We start from the raw sequence: 15,000 nt of genomic DNA on the forward strand, positions 1-15,000 counted from the left end.
ATTGCCCTGGCTGGTGGGACCAAGCTTTGTGCAGGCAGGCAATAATGCATGAGGCCTCTGGGCCATCCAGAGGACGGCTAGGAGGGCATAAGTACAGGCAAGGTGGGAACTGGCAGGTGGGTCTGAGAAAAGCTGAGAATGAGAACCTTGGCAGATTCAAAACAAGGTGCTGTGGGGAGTAGGGAGAGAAGGGTGCACCTGGATGTAGCAGACACAACCTAAGCGGAGCCCCAGTGAGTCGAATTCCTGTGTAATCCCATAATCCCTCCCTGAGGAGGCGGGAAGCTGGGACTTCCTCTAACCAGAACAACGTGGAAAAGGCGATATCTATGGAGATAACTTGACATTACAGGCAAAGGAATTGTGAGGATATAATGAAGGTCCCTAATCATTTGAGCTAAACAAAAGGGAAAGAAACCATCTCAGGTTGGCATAATTGAATCAGCTGATCCTGTTGAAAAGGGATCCAAGCCTTCCCTGGAGTCAGAGACTCCAAGCGGGAAAGGCTGTTCACTCTGGCTGGCCTTAAAGAAGTGAGCCACGTGTTGCAAAGAGCTGAGTCCTTCCTACTGGCACGTGAGTGTGGAAGAGGACCCCAAACTTCACACAAGCATGCAGCCTGACTGACACTGTGTGTGATCACAGCAGCGAGACCCCAAGCCGAGGGCCAGTGCCCACAGTGCCTGAACTCGGGGACCACAGAATGGGGGCTAATAAATGGGTGCTGCCTGAAGCCTGTAAATCTGTGGTCTTTTGTTACGCAGCAACAGGAAGCCAACAGAGGGATGCAGGATGTGGGTAGCCATGCCAGGCTGGCTGAAAGGTCTGGATTTTATTATGCAGGCCACAGGGAGGCACTGATTACTTCTGAGCAGAGAAGACACACACTGGAGGAAACTAAGAGTCATCAGTAAAAAGGAAGCCTGGGGTGAGCGTTGGTCAGAGCCCCTCAACGAGCCTTTAGTCAGAGCACTGCTCCCAGGAGAGGGTCAGGAAGGTTCTAGTGACTAAGTTCTGGGTTGAAACCAGCCAGCTATTCTACCCAATTGATAAAAGGTTGGGGGCGGGGGAAGGGAGCAAAAACCAAGTCAAGAAATTGACAGTCATTGAGAAAACCTTAAGGAACTTTAGCGTCCTTGTTGCTAACTATAAATATTTACTCCTCCCAGAATTCCTGACCTCATAGAAGAGCCTGCGTAAATAGCCCCACTCCCTTACTGGAAAATAAGCGTGTGAGTGTGTGTGTGTGCTGTGTTTTCTTGGAAGGGGGACAGGGCGGCAGTGAGGGACTGGTTGATGTGCAGGAACTTCCTGTTGGATATTGTCTAGCTCCCTTCCCCCTCCCCCCCCAGCTCCTCCTCCTCGAATCAGAAACCCAGATACCCCTGAGCAACTCCTCTGATTCTATCTGCTGGAGACAACTAAGCCAAACAAACTCAGGAAGTGGCAAGAGGTTGGAAAGGGGAGGAAGTTCATGGCACAGAAGGAAAAAGTAAAGAGAATGCCCTGAGGTTGAAGGATGAGGGTGGGGAGAGAGAGAAATGAAGGTTATTCCAAGGTCACTCGGCGCCAAGCCTTTAAAATGTTGTGCTTGGGCTTTCGATCCAAACTGGCACAAACAGTGGGTCAGATCTCCTGAGGCTATTCAAATATTAACATTCACAGTGATAAACAGCCCCCCAAAAGTCCTCTGCAAGCAAATTAGAACAAACAACTAATCTAAAGCGGGTTGCTAAGAGACCGGTTGGGCAGGGGCCAAAATCAGTTCCAGTGTCTGGAGAATTCTTATTTTTTTTGCTGTCCGGGGAGGCAGGAGAAGGGAAGAGCTACCTGTAGATGACTCCATGTTGGTGGAGGAACATGAGAGCTGACGTGACCTCTGCAGCATAGAACCGGGAACGAGGCTCATCGAATTTTCGGGAGCGCTGAATCTGGAACATGAGGTCGCCACCATTTACATACTCCATGACGAAGAAGAGGCGGTCCTGAGAGGAGAGCAGAAAATGCCAGTTAGGTAATTCCACTGCTGCTGCCCACACAGGCCAGAGAGTGTCTCCTGAGCCCAAACTCAAGGGGGAAGAAGGTGCAGCGATGGCAGAATCCTGATAGCACGCAAGCCAGACAGAAGTCAGAAGACAGATAATCCAGAAAGCACACGGATTAGGGTAGGAGGCGTGATTTTAAATCTCTTTCTCTGTTTTACTTTTAAGAACATCAGCTTAGTTTAGCGGAGGAAGCCCTGAACGGACAGAAAGGAGACCTGGGTCTTTGATTTCTGTGACAACCCTGAAGTGTGTCCTCGGACAAGTCTCTGTCCCTCTGGAGGCTCCAGTTACCTTTATATGTGTGTTAGGTTGGGTAATGGCTCTCCACAGGACATCCGTGTCCTAATCCCTTCGCGTGCGAGTGTTAACCTGAGACAGCAAAAAAGGACTTTGCAGGTGTGATTACAACAGGGATCCTGAGAAGAGAAGTTATTCTGGATCACCCAGGTGGGTCCTCAGTGCAATCACAGGTGTCCTTATAAGAGAAAGGCAGGGGGGAGATTTGAGAAGCAGGAAGAAGACAACATGACCACAGAGGCAGCGACTGTGTTGTGGCCACAAGCCAATGAACATGGTGGGCTACTGGAAGCTGGAAGAGGCAAGGAGAGACTCTCCCCCGAGGGCCTGCAGAGAGAGCAGGCCCTTGATTTCAGCCCAGTGACACTGGTTCCAGACTTCTGGTCTCTCGAACCATGAGAGAATAGATTCAGATTGTTTGAAGCCCCCAGTTGGCGTTAATGTGTGAAGACAGCCCTGGGAAACGACTTCACGGTCCCACGGGCTTTTGAGGCTGCGAGTGCCCCTTCTGCGGGCCACTCTTCACTCTGGAGGATGTTCCTACTGGGATTCCCATCTTGCCACATTTCCTATGGCTTCTTTCCTCAAGGCGGCCTCCAAATGACCCAACCACACTCCTACGTCATCCAGGAGGGGCCTTCTGTATCTGCACTCCCTGCCAGTGTGTGAAGCAGACGGATGGAAGTTCCCTTTTGCGGTTTCTTGACTACTGTTTCCTAAGCCTGTAAGGTGTGGGGCGCTGTGCTAGACGGGAGGGAAAGAACGTCAAGCCAGCACTGTCCCTGCGGAACTTAGGAGCCAGGACTGGAGATGGGGAAATGGGCAGAATGAAGAAAACAAAACAGAAGCAGAGTGTCTCAAAGATGAAAGGTCAAGAGAAAGTGGGGCGGGGGCTCTCTAAACTGGGGTCCCTGGAGGATTCTGGACAGAGCTGGGGTCTGAGACAACAAGGAGGCGGGGGAGCAGGGGCGGGAACAAATCCCAGGATTTGGGGACAGGGTGAGAATGCCAAGGGCGGGGGTTGAGTGGGCCAGCAGGGGAGGAAGGTTCATGGAGCAAAGGGAAAACAGTGATGCTGGGGAGGCCAGAGAGGGAGCACATTCTCAACACATAGACGGAGTCCAGTGAAGCGGGCAGGAGGAGGTGATCATGAGCCTGCTTCAGTCATGAAGCAGCTGTGACAGCATATTTAATTCATTGTTGACATCGCTTTGAAAGTAAGTCCACTGTTAAGAATTGTTATGAATTCAAACTACCTTCTGCCCCAGGCGTCTCCAGATTCATTCAGGCGATACCAGTACTCACAAAGGGCCTACGGTCTAGGCTTTCTTCCATTTGTCTTCCTTCCCCTTCAAGGCCTGCCCCATTTTCTCCCCAGAGTATGATTCTGGACCTAAAAGTACACAGGCTGCCTTGCTCGCCATTCCCTCCCTCACCCATTCCCCACGCAAATCCTCATCACAACACCCGAATGCTCAGGCTGACCCCAGCCCCACGAGACCAGAATTCATGAGGGTGGGCCTCAGGCCTCGGGGGTGTGCAAAGCTCCCCGTGGGCCTGCCGTGTACAGCCCGGGTTCAGCACCATTCTTCCATCTCGTTCTGCTGAGGTATTTGGTGTTTGAGAGATACATGGACTCTAAGTCACTCAGATTTTCCTTCTTCTGTTTGCAAGGATCCCCTCAGCACACGGTTCTCAAGCTTGTGCCCTGGAATCACACGAAGACTAGTGAGCACACGGATCCTGCGCCTCACCGTTGAGTTTTCAATTAGGAAAACCTAGGATGGTGAGTCTGAGAAGCAGCCTCTCCCACACGTTCCCAGGTGACGTCAGACCCCCCGCTGAGAAGAGCGGAGGTGGGGGGGTGGGGGGGTGGTCCCAGGGCGCTAGGGGCAAGACTTCCCCAGGGCAGGTGCGGCTGCCTCCTGCATAGAGCACGGCCCTGAGCTCCTGAACCACAGCACTAAGGACAAGCACTGGGACGCCCTCCCGTGGGCAGCCACCCGTTGCTTGCGGGTGGAAGCAACGATGCCGCATTTCCTTCGCAGCTTGGGGAAGAATCCAAAGCTTTTGGGAGGAAGAAACCTGTCTTCTCCACACCCCTCTCTGCTCGCTGGCTGCTTTTGATTCCACTGACCCTAGACACACAGCATTTAAGAACAGGGTCTGTGGAGTGACAAGAGCTCCCACCGAAATCTGTCACTTGCCGGCTATGTGAGCTCAGGCACATGACCTGCTCCCTGTGTTCGGTTTGATAGAGGACCTGCCTTACAGATGTCTTACGGGCATGAGCTCAAATGTTAAAGTGCCTGGCTCACAACGGATGCTCCCTGAAGGTGGTCTCATCCTGTCATCACCGATGGCAGGAGAACTACCATCACCAAGTCTTCACTTCCTGTCCTTTTAGCACTCTTTTCCCATGAGCCCTTCCTCTTCCAAATATCACTTGGCTCCCTTGGCTTTTGGGCTGGTTTCCTACCCATGTCTTGGGCAGGTGGTCTCACATCTGCTGGTGCAGGCTTCTCTCTCCATCCATCAGGCACCAGAGTCCCTGGGGCCGGCCTCTGGGACCCTCCTCCTTCCCCATTGTATCCTCGCTGAGCGGTCTCCTCCACCTCACAGAGCCTAATGCACCTCGCTGGGCACATGTGACCCACGAACATTAACCTCCACACCAGACTTCCCCTCCAAGCCGCACACTCCTTTATCCAACCGTGTTTCGGACATTTCCCTCTAGATGGTGCAAAAGCACTCAACCCAACAGGTTTGAAACGGACACAGTAATTCTTCCCCCCTAACGCCTGCAGCAAACGGGTCCTCGTCCAGGGTGCCTGTGTACAAGTCAGAGACTGGACAGTGACTGCGAGCACCTTTCTCTCCCTCATCCCTCACCTGTGCCGCCAAGCCCTGCTGCTTCTCCCTTCCATGCTTTTGTACCATTTTGCACCTACTGCATTTGTCTACCTCTTTCTGTCTCTGCCCGCTCAGCTCATAGCCACCATTCTGGTCCAAGCGGTTCTCACCTCCTGTTTAGACTCCTGTCAAGTGCTTTCTTCCTAATGCCCCTCACACTGCCCACCCCCAGCAAATGATGATCAAATCACAGGCAGTTACCCTGCTGAAATGAAAATCTGAGTGTAACCTATCCCCCTCCCTTCTCTCTTTCTACTGATTATTCTTTCAAGGGTTTCCTATTACTCTTGGAATAAAGAGAAAACTCCTAAATATGGCTGATGGCCTCTTATGATCCACCCCACCTACCTTCTTCTGAGTCCTCTCCCTTCCAGCCATCCCTGGCTCCCTCTGTCCCAACAGCAAATTCCCTCTTGCCACGAGGCCTTTCCTTGTGCTGTTCCCTCAGCTTGGAATGTTTCCCAGCTCCCTTCCCCTGATTAATCCCTCCTCATCCTGGAGATTCCAGTATAGCCCACATTTTTTCTTTTTCTTTTTTTTTTTTTTTTAAGAAGCTGGCCCCAACTTCTCTGACAAAGTCAAATCTCCCTATTATATGCTATGTTCTCCCCTGTAGCATTCAGGAGGTCTGATTTGTGTAACTGACTCGTGTCTTTCTCCCCCAGCTGTTTCATGAGGGCAGGAAGTGTTCGAAGTTCTGCCCTATTAGTCTGTCAGGGAACTAGCCTGACCCCAAAAGAAAAGCTGCTATAATCCTCTTTAAAAAACAATCATCACGTGGATGGAAGAATGAAAAAAGGTTAGGGGGCTGCGTGGGAGAAAGGGAACCAGAGGGAACTCTGATTTCTGCCACCGCAAATTCCTACTGCTGAAGGAGCCAGAGACAAGTCAGCCTGCTACAGAGAGCCTCCTGCCTGGGGAATCTGGAGACGAGCGCCCATTCTGGCCTCTCTGCCTGGATCGGCACCCTGTATTCAGTTACAGCTCTGAACAGTTCTTTTGTTCCATGGGTGTCTTCACTTCCCAGTGAGATGATCCATTCCTTGAGGAACATGGTTTCTTCCCAGCAACCCCCGCCCCCATCCCCACTACCACTAGCAGGGAACTCCCTAACTAAGGAGACACTTGATAAAAATCTGCTCGTCTAACATTCGCTCTGTGTGAGCATCTTGGGGAAGGGGTTAGTTCTTGTCGGGTTCATTTCTTACTGGATCTCCAGCAACCAGAGCTGAGCCTGGCGCACAGTGGGTTACCAGTGTGCCCCTGTCCAATGTGTGAGTTCTTGGACATGCACCAGGCACGAAGCTGTAGTTGCTGGAAATTCAATAGTGAACCAGGGCTGGTTTCCCTGTGTTATTCCTATTGTTAATCTCACTTGGAGTTATTCTAACATTAGCTCATTTTGAACTTCCATTGAAACCTACTTTCTACTCAATATACCTCGGTGTGCACAGCCCCAAAGTAGAATCAACCTTTTTTAAACTGGTGTGTGTGTGTGTGTGTGTGTGTCAAAGTTTAAAGCCAGATCAGTTTTTCACTCCCCCTCCCTCCATTCAGGGAGTTTGGATCCCTTCTGACCTCCACACCTAACACATCTGAGAAGCATGTTTTGATGCAGAGTGAGAACCTCAAGTCATTCTGGGAACTGCTTAATTACATAAACTGAAATCAAAAGAAAGCTGGCAGAACCAGCAGCTACTCATTAATCCCCTCTTGGCATCAGCAGAAAACAAAACAAAACACAAACCCAACTTCCTGGTAAAGTAAGCAAATATGTTTTCTGAGGTAACCAAAGATTTTAAAAGCCTTATTCCACCTCCTCCTCCCTTAATCTCACCTGAATGTCTAAAAAGTTACGGTCTTGAGCTAGTAAGTAAAATAATGAAATTAGGAAAGGGATTATATGTCATGGTCATTTAGGGTAAGAATAGTTAATCATGACCTACAAGCCGGAAGGGCCACACCATGTATTTGAAATTCCCACTGGGCTCTGTTTTCCCAGAGCGCTAACCTTTCCTGCCTTTGAAGGGAGCACTGTTCCCTTCATCTTTCATCTTTCAAGGTGTGATGGATAGCCAGAGGCTTCCTCTCGGCAGTACGACATGTCCTGCCAATTGGATTTGTTTGGACGCACATTCTCTATCATTTGCTAGCTGTTTATATGTGCAAAGATTCTATCGCTTTTGAGTCCATTTCTCATGAGTGCCCAACAAAAGATTGGACTTGGAACAGTCCACCTCTGATGTGCCAGGGACGGGATGAACCTCTTCTCCAGTGCGTCATCTAAGGGAATCGTGGGTCCTCAATTCACCCTCTGTGACATCTCTTTGCTCCCCTCCGTGTCCACATCATTTAATCTATCAGTTCAACAGGTCTTTCTTTGGTGCCCAGCCCTGGGGTGGGTCCCTGGGGCGGGTCCCTGGGGGTTATGAAAGATGACAGGAGCCATGGCTTTGGTGTCTAAGAAGTAGGAATTGAACATGGGAAGCCACAAAAAAGCAACATAAAATGTTCCGAGGTTAGGGGCGCCTGGGTGGCTCGGTGGGTGAAAGCCTCTGCTTTTGGCTCCAGGGATCGAGCCCCGCATAGGGTTCTCTGCTCAGTGGGGAGCCTGCTTCCCCTTCTCTGTCTCTCTCTGCCTGCCTCTCTGCCTACTTGTGATCTCTGTCTGTCTAATAAATAATAACATCTTAAAAAAAAAAAACCGTTCTGAGGTTATGTGCAAAACCCTCCTCTATCGAATCAGATTGTGAAACCTGGGAGTCTGGGTCATTACTTTCTGGGCCGCCAATAGAGAGTAACTGTCTGTCATCCAGGCCGTAGCACTTACTGAAGACCGTGATAGGAAACCATCATGTGAAAACCCTTTCTGTATTTTATTTTCTGTAATAGAACTGGTCCTGGTGGAATTGGCTATTGCTATATACAGATTTGGTGGACACCAATCTGAATTAGGGTCAGGAGGTGGGCAAGAGAGAAAGGAAAGTCCTGGCAAGTTGCAGGACCAGCCCCCAGGGAAGAGGTAAGGGGAAAGGACACTGTGGGGATGGGGAGGGTGGGGGTGAGGTGAAAAAAACTCGCTATCTGGAAAACAGCTCATAAATTCTGGATGCAGGGAGGAAGAAGACAGATTGGTGGTGGTGGGGTTGGGGGTCAGGGAGGAGGTGGTTCTAAAAACACACATAGGAAGCAAAGAACCCCAGAAACCTTCTGAGTGGTAAAATGGTATGATTAAAGCTAACCTGAAGCAAAGCTATTCTGGAAGCAGACTTCAAGATGGAGTAGAAGAAGGCAGCCTGAAGTTCTTCCATATCTTCCCTATTTCCACCATCCTCAGCATGTCCTTATCTTCGAACCAACCAGAGGCAACCCTCCCTCCTCTCTATGATGCCTCCTTGATAGAAACAAAGGCAAGATTCAACCACTCTGGGAAACTTAACCAAAACCATTTTATTTCCCCCCAAAGAAAGCAAGCCCTCATCCCAGTAAACATCCTTCCTCTTACTGGAGACTTACCTCTCAGTGAACAGAGAAGGAGAGACTCGTGTAGATAGTAACTGTGTTTAGGGGGATAATTTTCCTATGCGGTAACAAAAATAATTATCAGCCAAATAATGTTGTTTAGAAAAACCATTTTCACGCCCGTCAGCCCTTCCTCACATAGGCCTTTCCCTCTTTTCACCTCCCACTGTTCAGAGGCCTCACTCCAGGGCCATGACCTTGTGCTGTTTCCCCAAGTTCAGATTTATCTCAGCCAAATTCCTAAAGCAATAACCAATTCTACCAACACCAATGGTAACAGGGAAAATGCAGAGTGGATTTTCACAGGACTGTGTTTTATGATGGTCTCCTAGAAGCCACAGAGGGAAGAGTCCACCTTACTTTGGGAAAGAGGGTAGATGCTCATTTTCATGTGGGAAAGCCTTAACCTAATCAGCACTGGCCAAAACAGTAAAAATCCCGCAATAGTGTCTGCTGGTTAGGAAGGTCTGAACATCATTTGTGTATATCTGGTATTTGTTTCCGGTTGCTTAAAACTATGATTATTTGACATACGCAAGATGCCCCAGGTTTAAAGGGACCTAGAGCAAGCAGTAGCAAACTGACTCACCCAATACAGCTCGAATAAACACTTCCTGCCTCTGATCAGAGCTGCACTCTGCTCAGAGAACTTCGAGTTTCTGCCAACCTGCCCCACACACTGTCATCTGTGTGAAAGCTAGGGTGAGGGGAAGAGTTCGTCTTCAGCACATCAGAGAATACTTTCTTTTTATAGGGTCCTCAGCCTCTTCCGAGAAAGAAAGCTCTTTGACATGACCTGACAGTGTGCAGGGAACAGCCCCCAAATAGGTTACGTGTAAATGATGTTACTGCCGGACTGACCTCCTGCCCCGAACAAGGGCAGTGTCTCAAGCCAAGTGGGAGTAGAGTAACAGCTTATCGTTAGTTCTCATTTTGAAAATGACAGAATCAAGAGGGTTTTGATGGGGAACACAGCCAGTGAAAAGGACAGTGATGTGGCGAGCCTGAGGCTCTTTCAGTCCATCACATCCTCAGAGGGTCAATGTTCGTACCTCAGCGTCACTTCACAGTACCTGGCTTTCTCCTGGTTTCTCCCAGCAGCTGCTTTCTCCATCAAGTGCCCTCTTGGGGTGTGGCATTGGGCTGTCATCCTCTGTCCCCGGCTGGTGACCTGGGCTCCAGGAGAGCAGCAGGCATCAGGGACCTTGACCCCACTCACTCATCTGCCTGGTTTAGCAGCCTGGTCACCCAACAGAGGTTCCAGGCTCTTCACGGTGCTCATTGCCCACCCAGAATCTGGTCAAGATGGCCACACAGGCCAAATCTGTCTTTGATGATACCAAGAGATAATCTAAATCAGATTACATCGCCTCCTCATTGGAGCCTACTGTCACCAGTAGTCAGCTGCTTGAAGCCAATGTTAAGGACCTATGGAATGTTCCTTCTAAGTGTTTTCAAGCATAGGAATAAAAGTATTCTTATCCTAATTCCATTTCCCCAACCCAGCCAAGGCCCACATCATAACCTTGTTCTTTACCAGTTTTCTTCCCCTGAGCTCAGGCTGGTCCTCCCAATCTAGTGCGTTAACTGCATCAAACTCTGTTCCCCACACATAAGCCCTCCTGTGTCTCCAATAGGTTGTAAGTGTCAACAGCTGGGGCTCAGGACATTCCCTTCTTGTATATCCCCCTCCTGTCTAGGCTTGGTGCATATGCAGCTCAGTAAGAAGAACGGAGTCTCTCCATGTGCAGCTCAGATGTGAGACGGAGCCCATACAGGATTGAAACAGCCCAGGTAGCTGCTGCTCTGATTCCAGAAACTGAGCTGCCATCTTATTTCCTGTGCCCAGCACAAAAAGAAGTACCTACAGAGGTCATATTGGAGGTCTGATTTCCAGGAGGCTCACGCACCTACTACCACTGTAAATAAAAGCCTATGGTTCTGGGTGAGGTCAACCCTTGAGCCTGTTAATGCTGTTGCTATTGTGTTTTTGTTTCTTCGCTTAAGTCTATTTAGCCAGGAATCCTGCTCACCAATCGGAGGATTAGAATGTACCCCCATTAGTGGGCAAAGGACCAAGCCCACTCGGCAAAAAGCAATCAAGGAAACTTTCTTCAAACGTGTGTGTATAAAATGACTGGCCAGTTGACTGAATTCTTCACTTTACAACCAGCTATCAACATTGCTGTAGTCCCTCTTTTCTTACCTTTCATTTCTCCCCAAAGATTATGTAAAGTTCTTGTAACAGTTTTAAAGATAAGCAAATACCAGGTAGCTGACTCTGAGTGGAGAAGGGACGTCATTATTTCCCTTGGATTGTGGGAAAAATACATAACTTGCTTAGCGGGAAATTCAGATTGATCACACCAAATGTGACAAAAGAAAGTCCACCCCCCCCCCAAAACACCTCCTGGCTAGGGGATACAGGTCTGAGCAGATCTCAGGTAAAAGGATCCTAGAACATAAATTCCTGAACCAATGGTCTCCAGCCTTCCTTCATCCTGGCACTCTCACCGGCAGAGCGTGCTCTCATGACAAACCACGGCTTTCCACCACAGGAGGCATCTCCTGGAGTGACCAGGGCTGTGTCTCCTGCCCCCTGGCTGTACCCCTGCCATACTTAACACCAGCTGGGCTCATCCACACCGTTCCAGTCATTCCACGAGAAAGCACTTACTGTATCGCTGATACTGGGCTATGATGTGTTCTTTGCAACTGTGAGGGCCCTACGACATTAAATCAAGGGCCTGAAGTTCCCACCTGGGGCTACATCACTGTACTTCTGTCTTTTCCTTTCTATCAATCCCACTTGGCTTTTGACTTTGAGTCCCACGGTCCTGTTGGTGGATTCACACGCATGGCTGCCTTGAACCGAATCGGCCACTCCAGGACGGCAAGGAAGCGTGGTTGACATCTCCACGGTGCTAAATCCCCTTTCATGTCCTGACTCCTTCAATAAAGCCGAAGCGAAAATGTGCTAATCTGGGGGAAACTGGCAACTTGGAAATAATACACTAACGTGCGCACACAACTCAATCCTGCGGATTCTGAACACTCAACCGCGTTGTTTTAAATCCTAAGTGGCACGGCTGGTGGCTGCAGGCAGCCTAAGGAGGATTTCCATACCACTTCACTAATACTTTCATTTGATGGCAGGTAGAGCGCAAAAGGAGGGTTTTTGATGATTACGTTCTTTGATCCCCGTACTTCTGTGCAGGTTCGCTCAGAATGCCAGGCAGTGTGGTGAGATAGACTGATCGATATTTGGTGTAATAGCACAGGTTCCTCTCCAAGGAACTGTTTAAGCCTGCCCGTGCTATGGCAAGAAGGCGCTAAATCCCGGCAGGTGTTGTTTCTGAAACCTAGGGGCACGGACTCCGACCAGCACCACGGAGTCTGCATGAAACAGGCACGGGTGCTCAAAAAGCAGAACACAAACAGCCTGTGTTTAATCTGTTCCTAAACGTTTCGTTCTTAATGACCTGGAAAGGTGGCGGCACAGACCAAGCCAGGGGAGAATTTCAGGATGAGTTGCAGCTCTCACACGGGCTGAGGGCCAACAATTTTAATTTGGATAGGATGCTGGTTTCTTTCAAACGGAGAAATCCATTACCTGAACAGATTCAAAAAAATGACTCGGGAGCTTGAGAACCTTGAATGAAATGTGGCATGACTTGACCACAGTCAAGGTCTTTCTGTCAATACTTGGTCAGTGGGTTACTTTTTAAATTTATTTTTATTTTTAATTTTTGACATTCTGGTAGCTTTCTCTGCCCGCACCCTCACTTGCATGGTATAACAGTCCTAGCTCCACCTCTGGACCCAGACTGCCCACGTTCAAATTGTAGCTCAGCTGCTTCCTGGCTGTGTGAACTTAGACAAACACAGGCATTGGCTTCCCCAGCTAGCGAATCTAGATTCGAAAGTAGCTACTTGACAGAAAATTAAAATAGCTTATCCTTCGGCAGGTGGTTGGTCTAGGAAAAAAAAAACTGTTAAGGAAAATATCTGCTCTAATTTTTCAACCACAGGCCTCCTTTCGTTCGGTGGCTGCATGTGGCTCAGTGATGGACACAGTTCCAATCAGTTCATCGTACTGTGTTTTAAACTATAAAGCCCCATATAGGTATTTGCTATTGCTGTGGATTTTAGTCACTTTTTGCAAAGCACACATGTTACAATAAAACCCCTACTTATAGAAATATACCATAGATGCGCACCACATCACTACCCAGACGAGACCTACCCTCAGCCGTCAGAAACCACTTCAAAGAGGAGTTCTGTGACTTCGACTCCCACAGTTCCATGCCTGGCAATCTGGAGCAGTTTCATCGCACACGTGGCGATGGGCAGGTGAGTGAGAATGATAAGTGAGAACACTCAAGAGGCATACCTGTGGAAGACCGCTGCCCCGAGGCCCTGGTGTGCTGGCTCCCTGGACAACGTGCCACTTCCCTACTCCAGAGCCCTCAGACGGTCTCCACAGACTTTTGAAACAAAGTCCATACTCTCGATTGGGGGTGCTTTTCAAACTTTAGCCCACAGAGGAATCAAAGGGACACCTTTTTAAAAAACAGATTCCTGGAATGCATACCCCCAAATTCTGAGTCTGTGGGTGCGGGTTGGGACCTGAGAGTCTGCGTTTCTAGCAGGCCCCCCTGCTAGTCTAGGGTTTGCGCTCTGAGGACTTCGTGGTAGACCTTCCCCGTCTGGTGGTAATCTAAATTTCAATCTTTCTTGCTGCCTCCTACTGGAGCTGCTTTCTCTTCATCTCACAACCAGTCTTTGCTCTCAGTACTCCTGAACCGTCCAGGCAACTCTGCTTCCCACACCTCCTCTCCACGTGCCAGACACTTCCTGCTCTCCTTCCCCTTGGCGACGCCTTTTCCAATGAAGGCAGCAACTCTTGGGTCTGGTGAACTCATGGCAGTCTTTAAACCTCCTAAGAGTAGATTAAGGGATGATTAATCACATCCTGCATGTTATAACTTCTATCACTGGTATATTCTGTTAGTGCAGAAAGGGTTATTTAACTCAGTTTTCTTCTTCTAGCCTACTTCTTCAGTTGCACTTTTTCAGTCCACGAGAGCAGGACTTATCCCTTGCCTATAACAGTCAATCAGTAAATCATGACAGATTAATTAGACTTATCAGTCAATGCATTAGTATCATTTTGGTTCTGCTCAGCTAAGATGATCTGAATTACTAGGTGGGTGAGCACCATGATTCCAGACAACCCAATTCAACCTTGCTTTATGGTCTTGGTTTGCAGAGTGGCTCCCAAGGCCTCTTTCTGAATCCTTCACTGGACGTAGAAGAGTGGGTATGCTTATATTAGACGGCTGATCACGGAGGAGGCTCACCCAAATAGATTACTTCTCTTCATGCTGTACAGACCAGCTAAAGTTCACACACGTTCATGACCCTTCTTTCAGGAATTCCACAGGGGAGATCTGCCCACCAATGATGTCAAGTGCAGGCAAACCACCAGAGTCTCTTATGAACAATGAAAACAAAAGACTTTTTAATTGCCTTCTGACTAATTCCTTACTTAGTGAAATAATCTGTGAACTGGTAAGGAAACACAGCTTCCAACCACAGTATTATGTAAAAAATGTGCATTCTCTTGCAATACCGACCTACAAACAATCCAATGCCAGGAAACGCTAAATAAATGCCTGGAAAAGAGGTGTATTTCCAGATTCACATGACTTTTACTGTTGTTCTACTCTACGTCAGATTCTTGGTTTGCCCCCTCAGAGGAAAACTGACTATCTTGAAGTGTGCCGGCTTCATAAGGATGGGCTCTCCCGCATCTCGGAGTCTTCGGGCTCTGCCCAGCTAACTCTACATTCGGTACCTTGATTTCACAAATGCCCACCCATTTTCAGCAGATATTTTCTGTGCATTTACCAAAACACAAGGCAGTGTGCCTCCGAAACACTCACTGCTCATTCTCCATCTCTGTTCTCGGAGACCTCCAAGATGCGTCTACCCTTGAACGTGTACTTGGTGTTTCGTCTTGTAGCGTGTGGGCCAGGTCTCGATCTGCAGAGCCGCTGAATGTGCAGTGGAGATGAGCAAGACCGCAAGAGGGCACAGAGCTCCCTGCCCTCTTGCCTCCACCTCACAGGTACCTCTCAGAGGCCACCTCAGGCTGGTCCTCAGGGTTCTAGACCACATGTTTCAATACCATTCTTTTCCATGAGACCGAACTGTTTGA

General features: G+C 48.9%; 1 protein-coding gene and 1 long non-coding RNA gene across 9 annotated transcripts in view; one reads left to right on the forward strand and one right to left on the reverse strand.

Moving 5' to 3' along the window:
* Positions 1-15,000, reverse strand: part of PRKCE (protein kinase C epsilon) — a 517,695-nt gene that overhangs the window by 82,181 nt on the left and 420,514 nt on the right. For all 7 annotated transcript variants that reach the window (XM_013056348.2, XM_013056350.2, XM_013056349.2 and 4 more), the window contains one exon: positions 1,831-1,985. In XM_013056348.2, the coding sequence (XP_012911802.1) occupies positions 1,831-1,985 (155 nt within the window). The remainder of the gene's footprint in view (positions 1-1,830; positions 1,986-15,000) is intronic.
* LOC123391384 lies at positions 1,983-10,923 on the forward strand. Of its 2 annotated transcripts, none has more exons than XR_006606077.1 (3): positions 1,983-2,165; positions 4,017-4,128; positions 10,478-10,923. It is a non-coding gene; the product is annotated as an uncharacterized LOC123391384 (long non-coding RNA). The 2 variants fall into 2 exon arrangements; XR_006606078.1 differs by lacking the exon at positions 10,478-10,923 and adding an exon at positions 4,391-7,885.

The sequence above is a fragment of the Mustela putorius genome, unplaced genomic scaffold (genome assembly GCF_011764305.1).
Source record: "Mustela putorius furo isolate JIRA1106 unplaced genomic scaffold, ASM1176430v1.1 tig00000224_pilon_pilon_pilon, whole genome shotgun sequence".
Taxonomy (NCBI): Eukaryota; Metazoa; Chordata; class Mammalia; order Carnivora; family Mustelidae; genus Mustela; species Mustela putorius.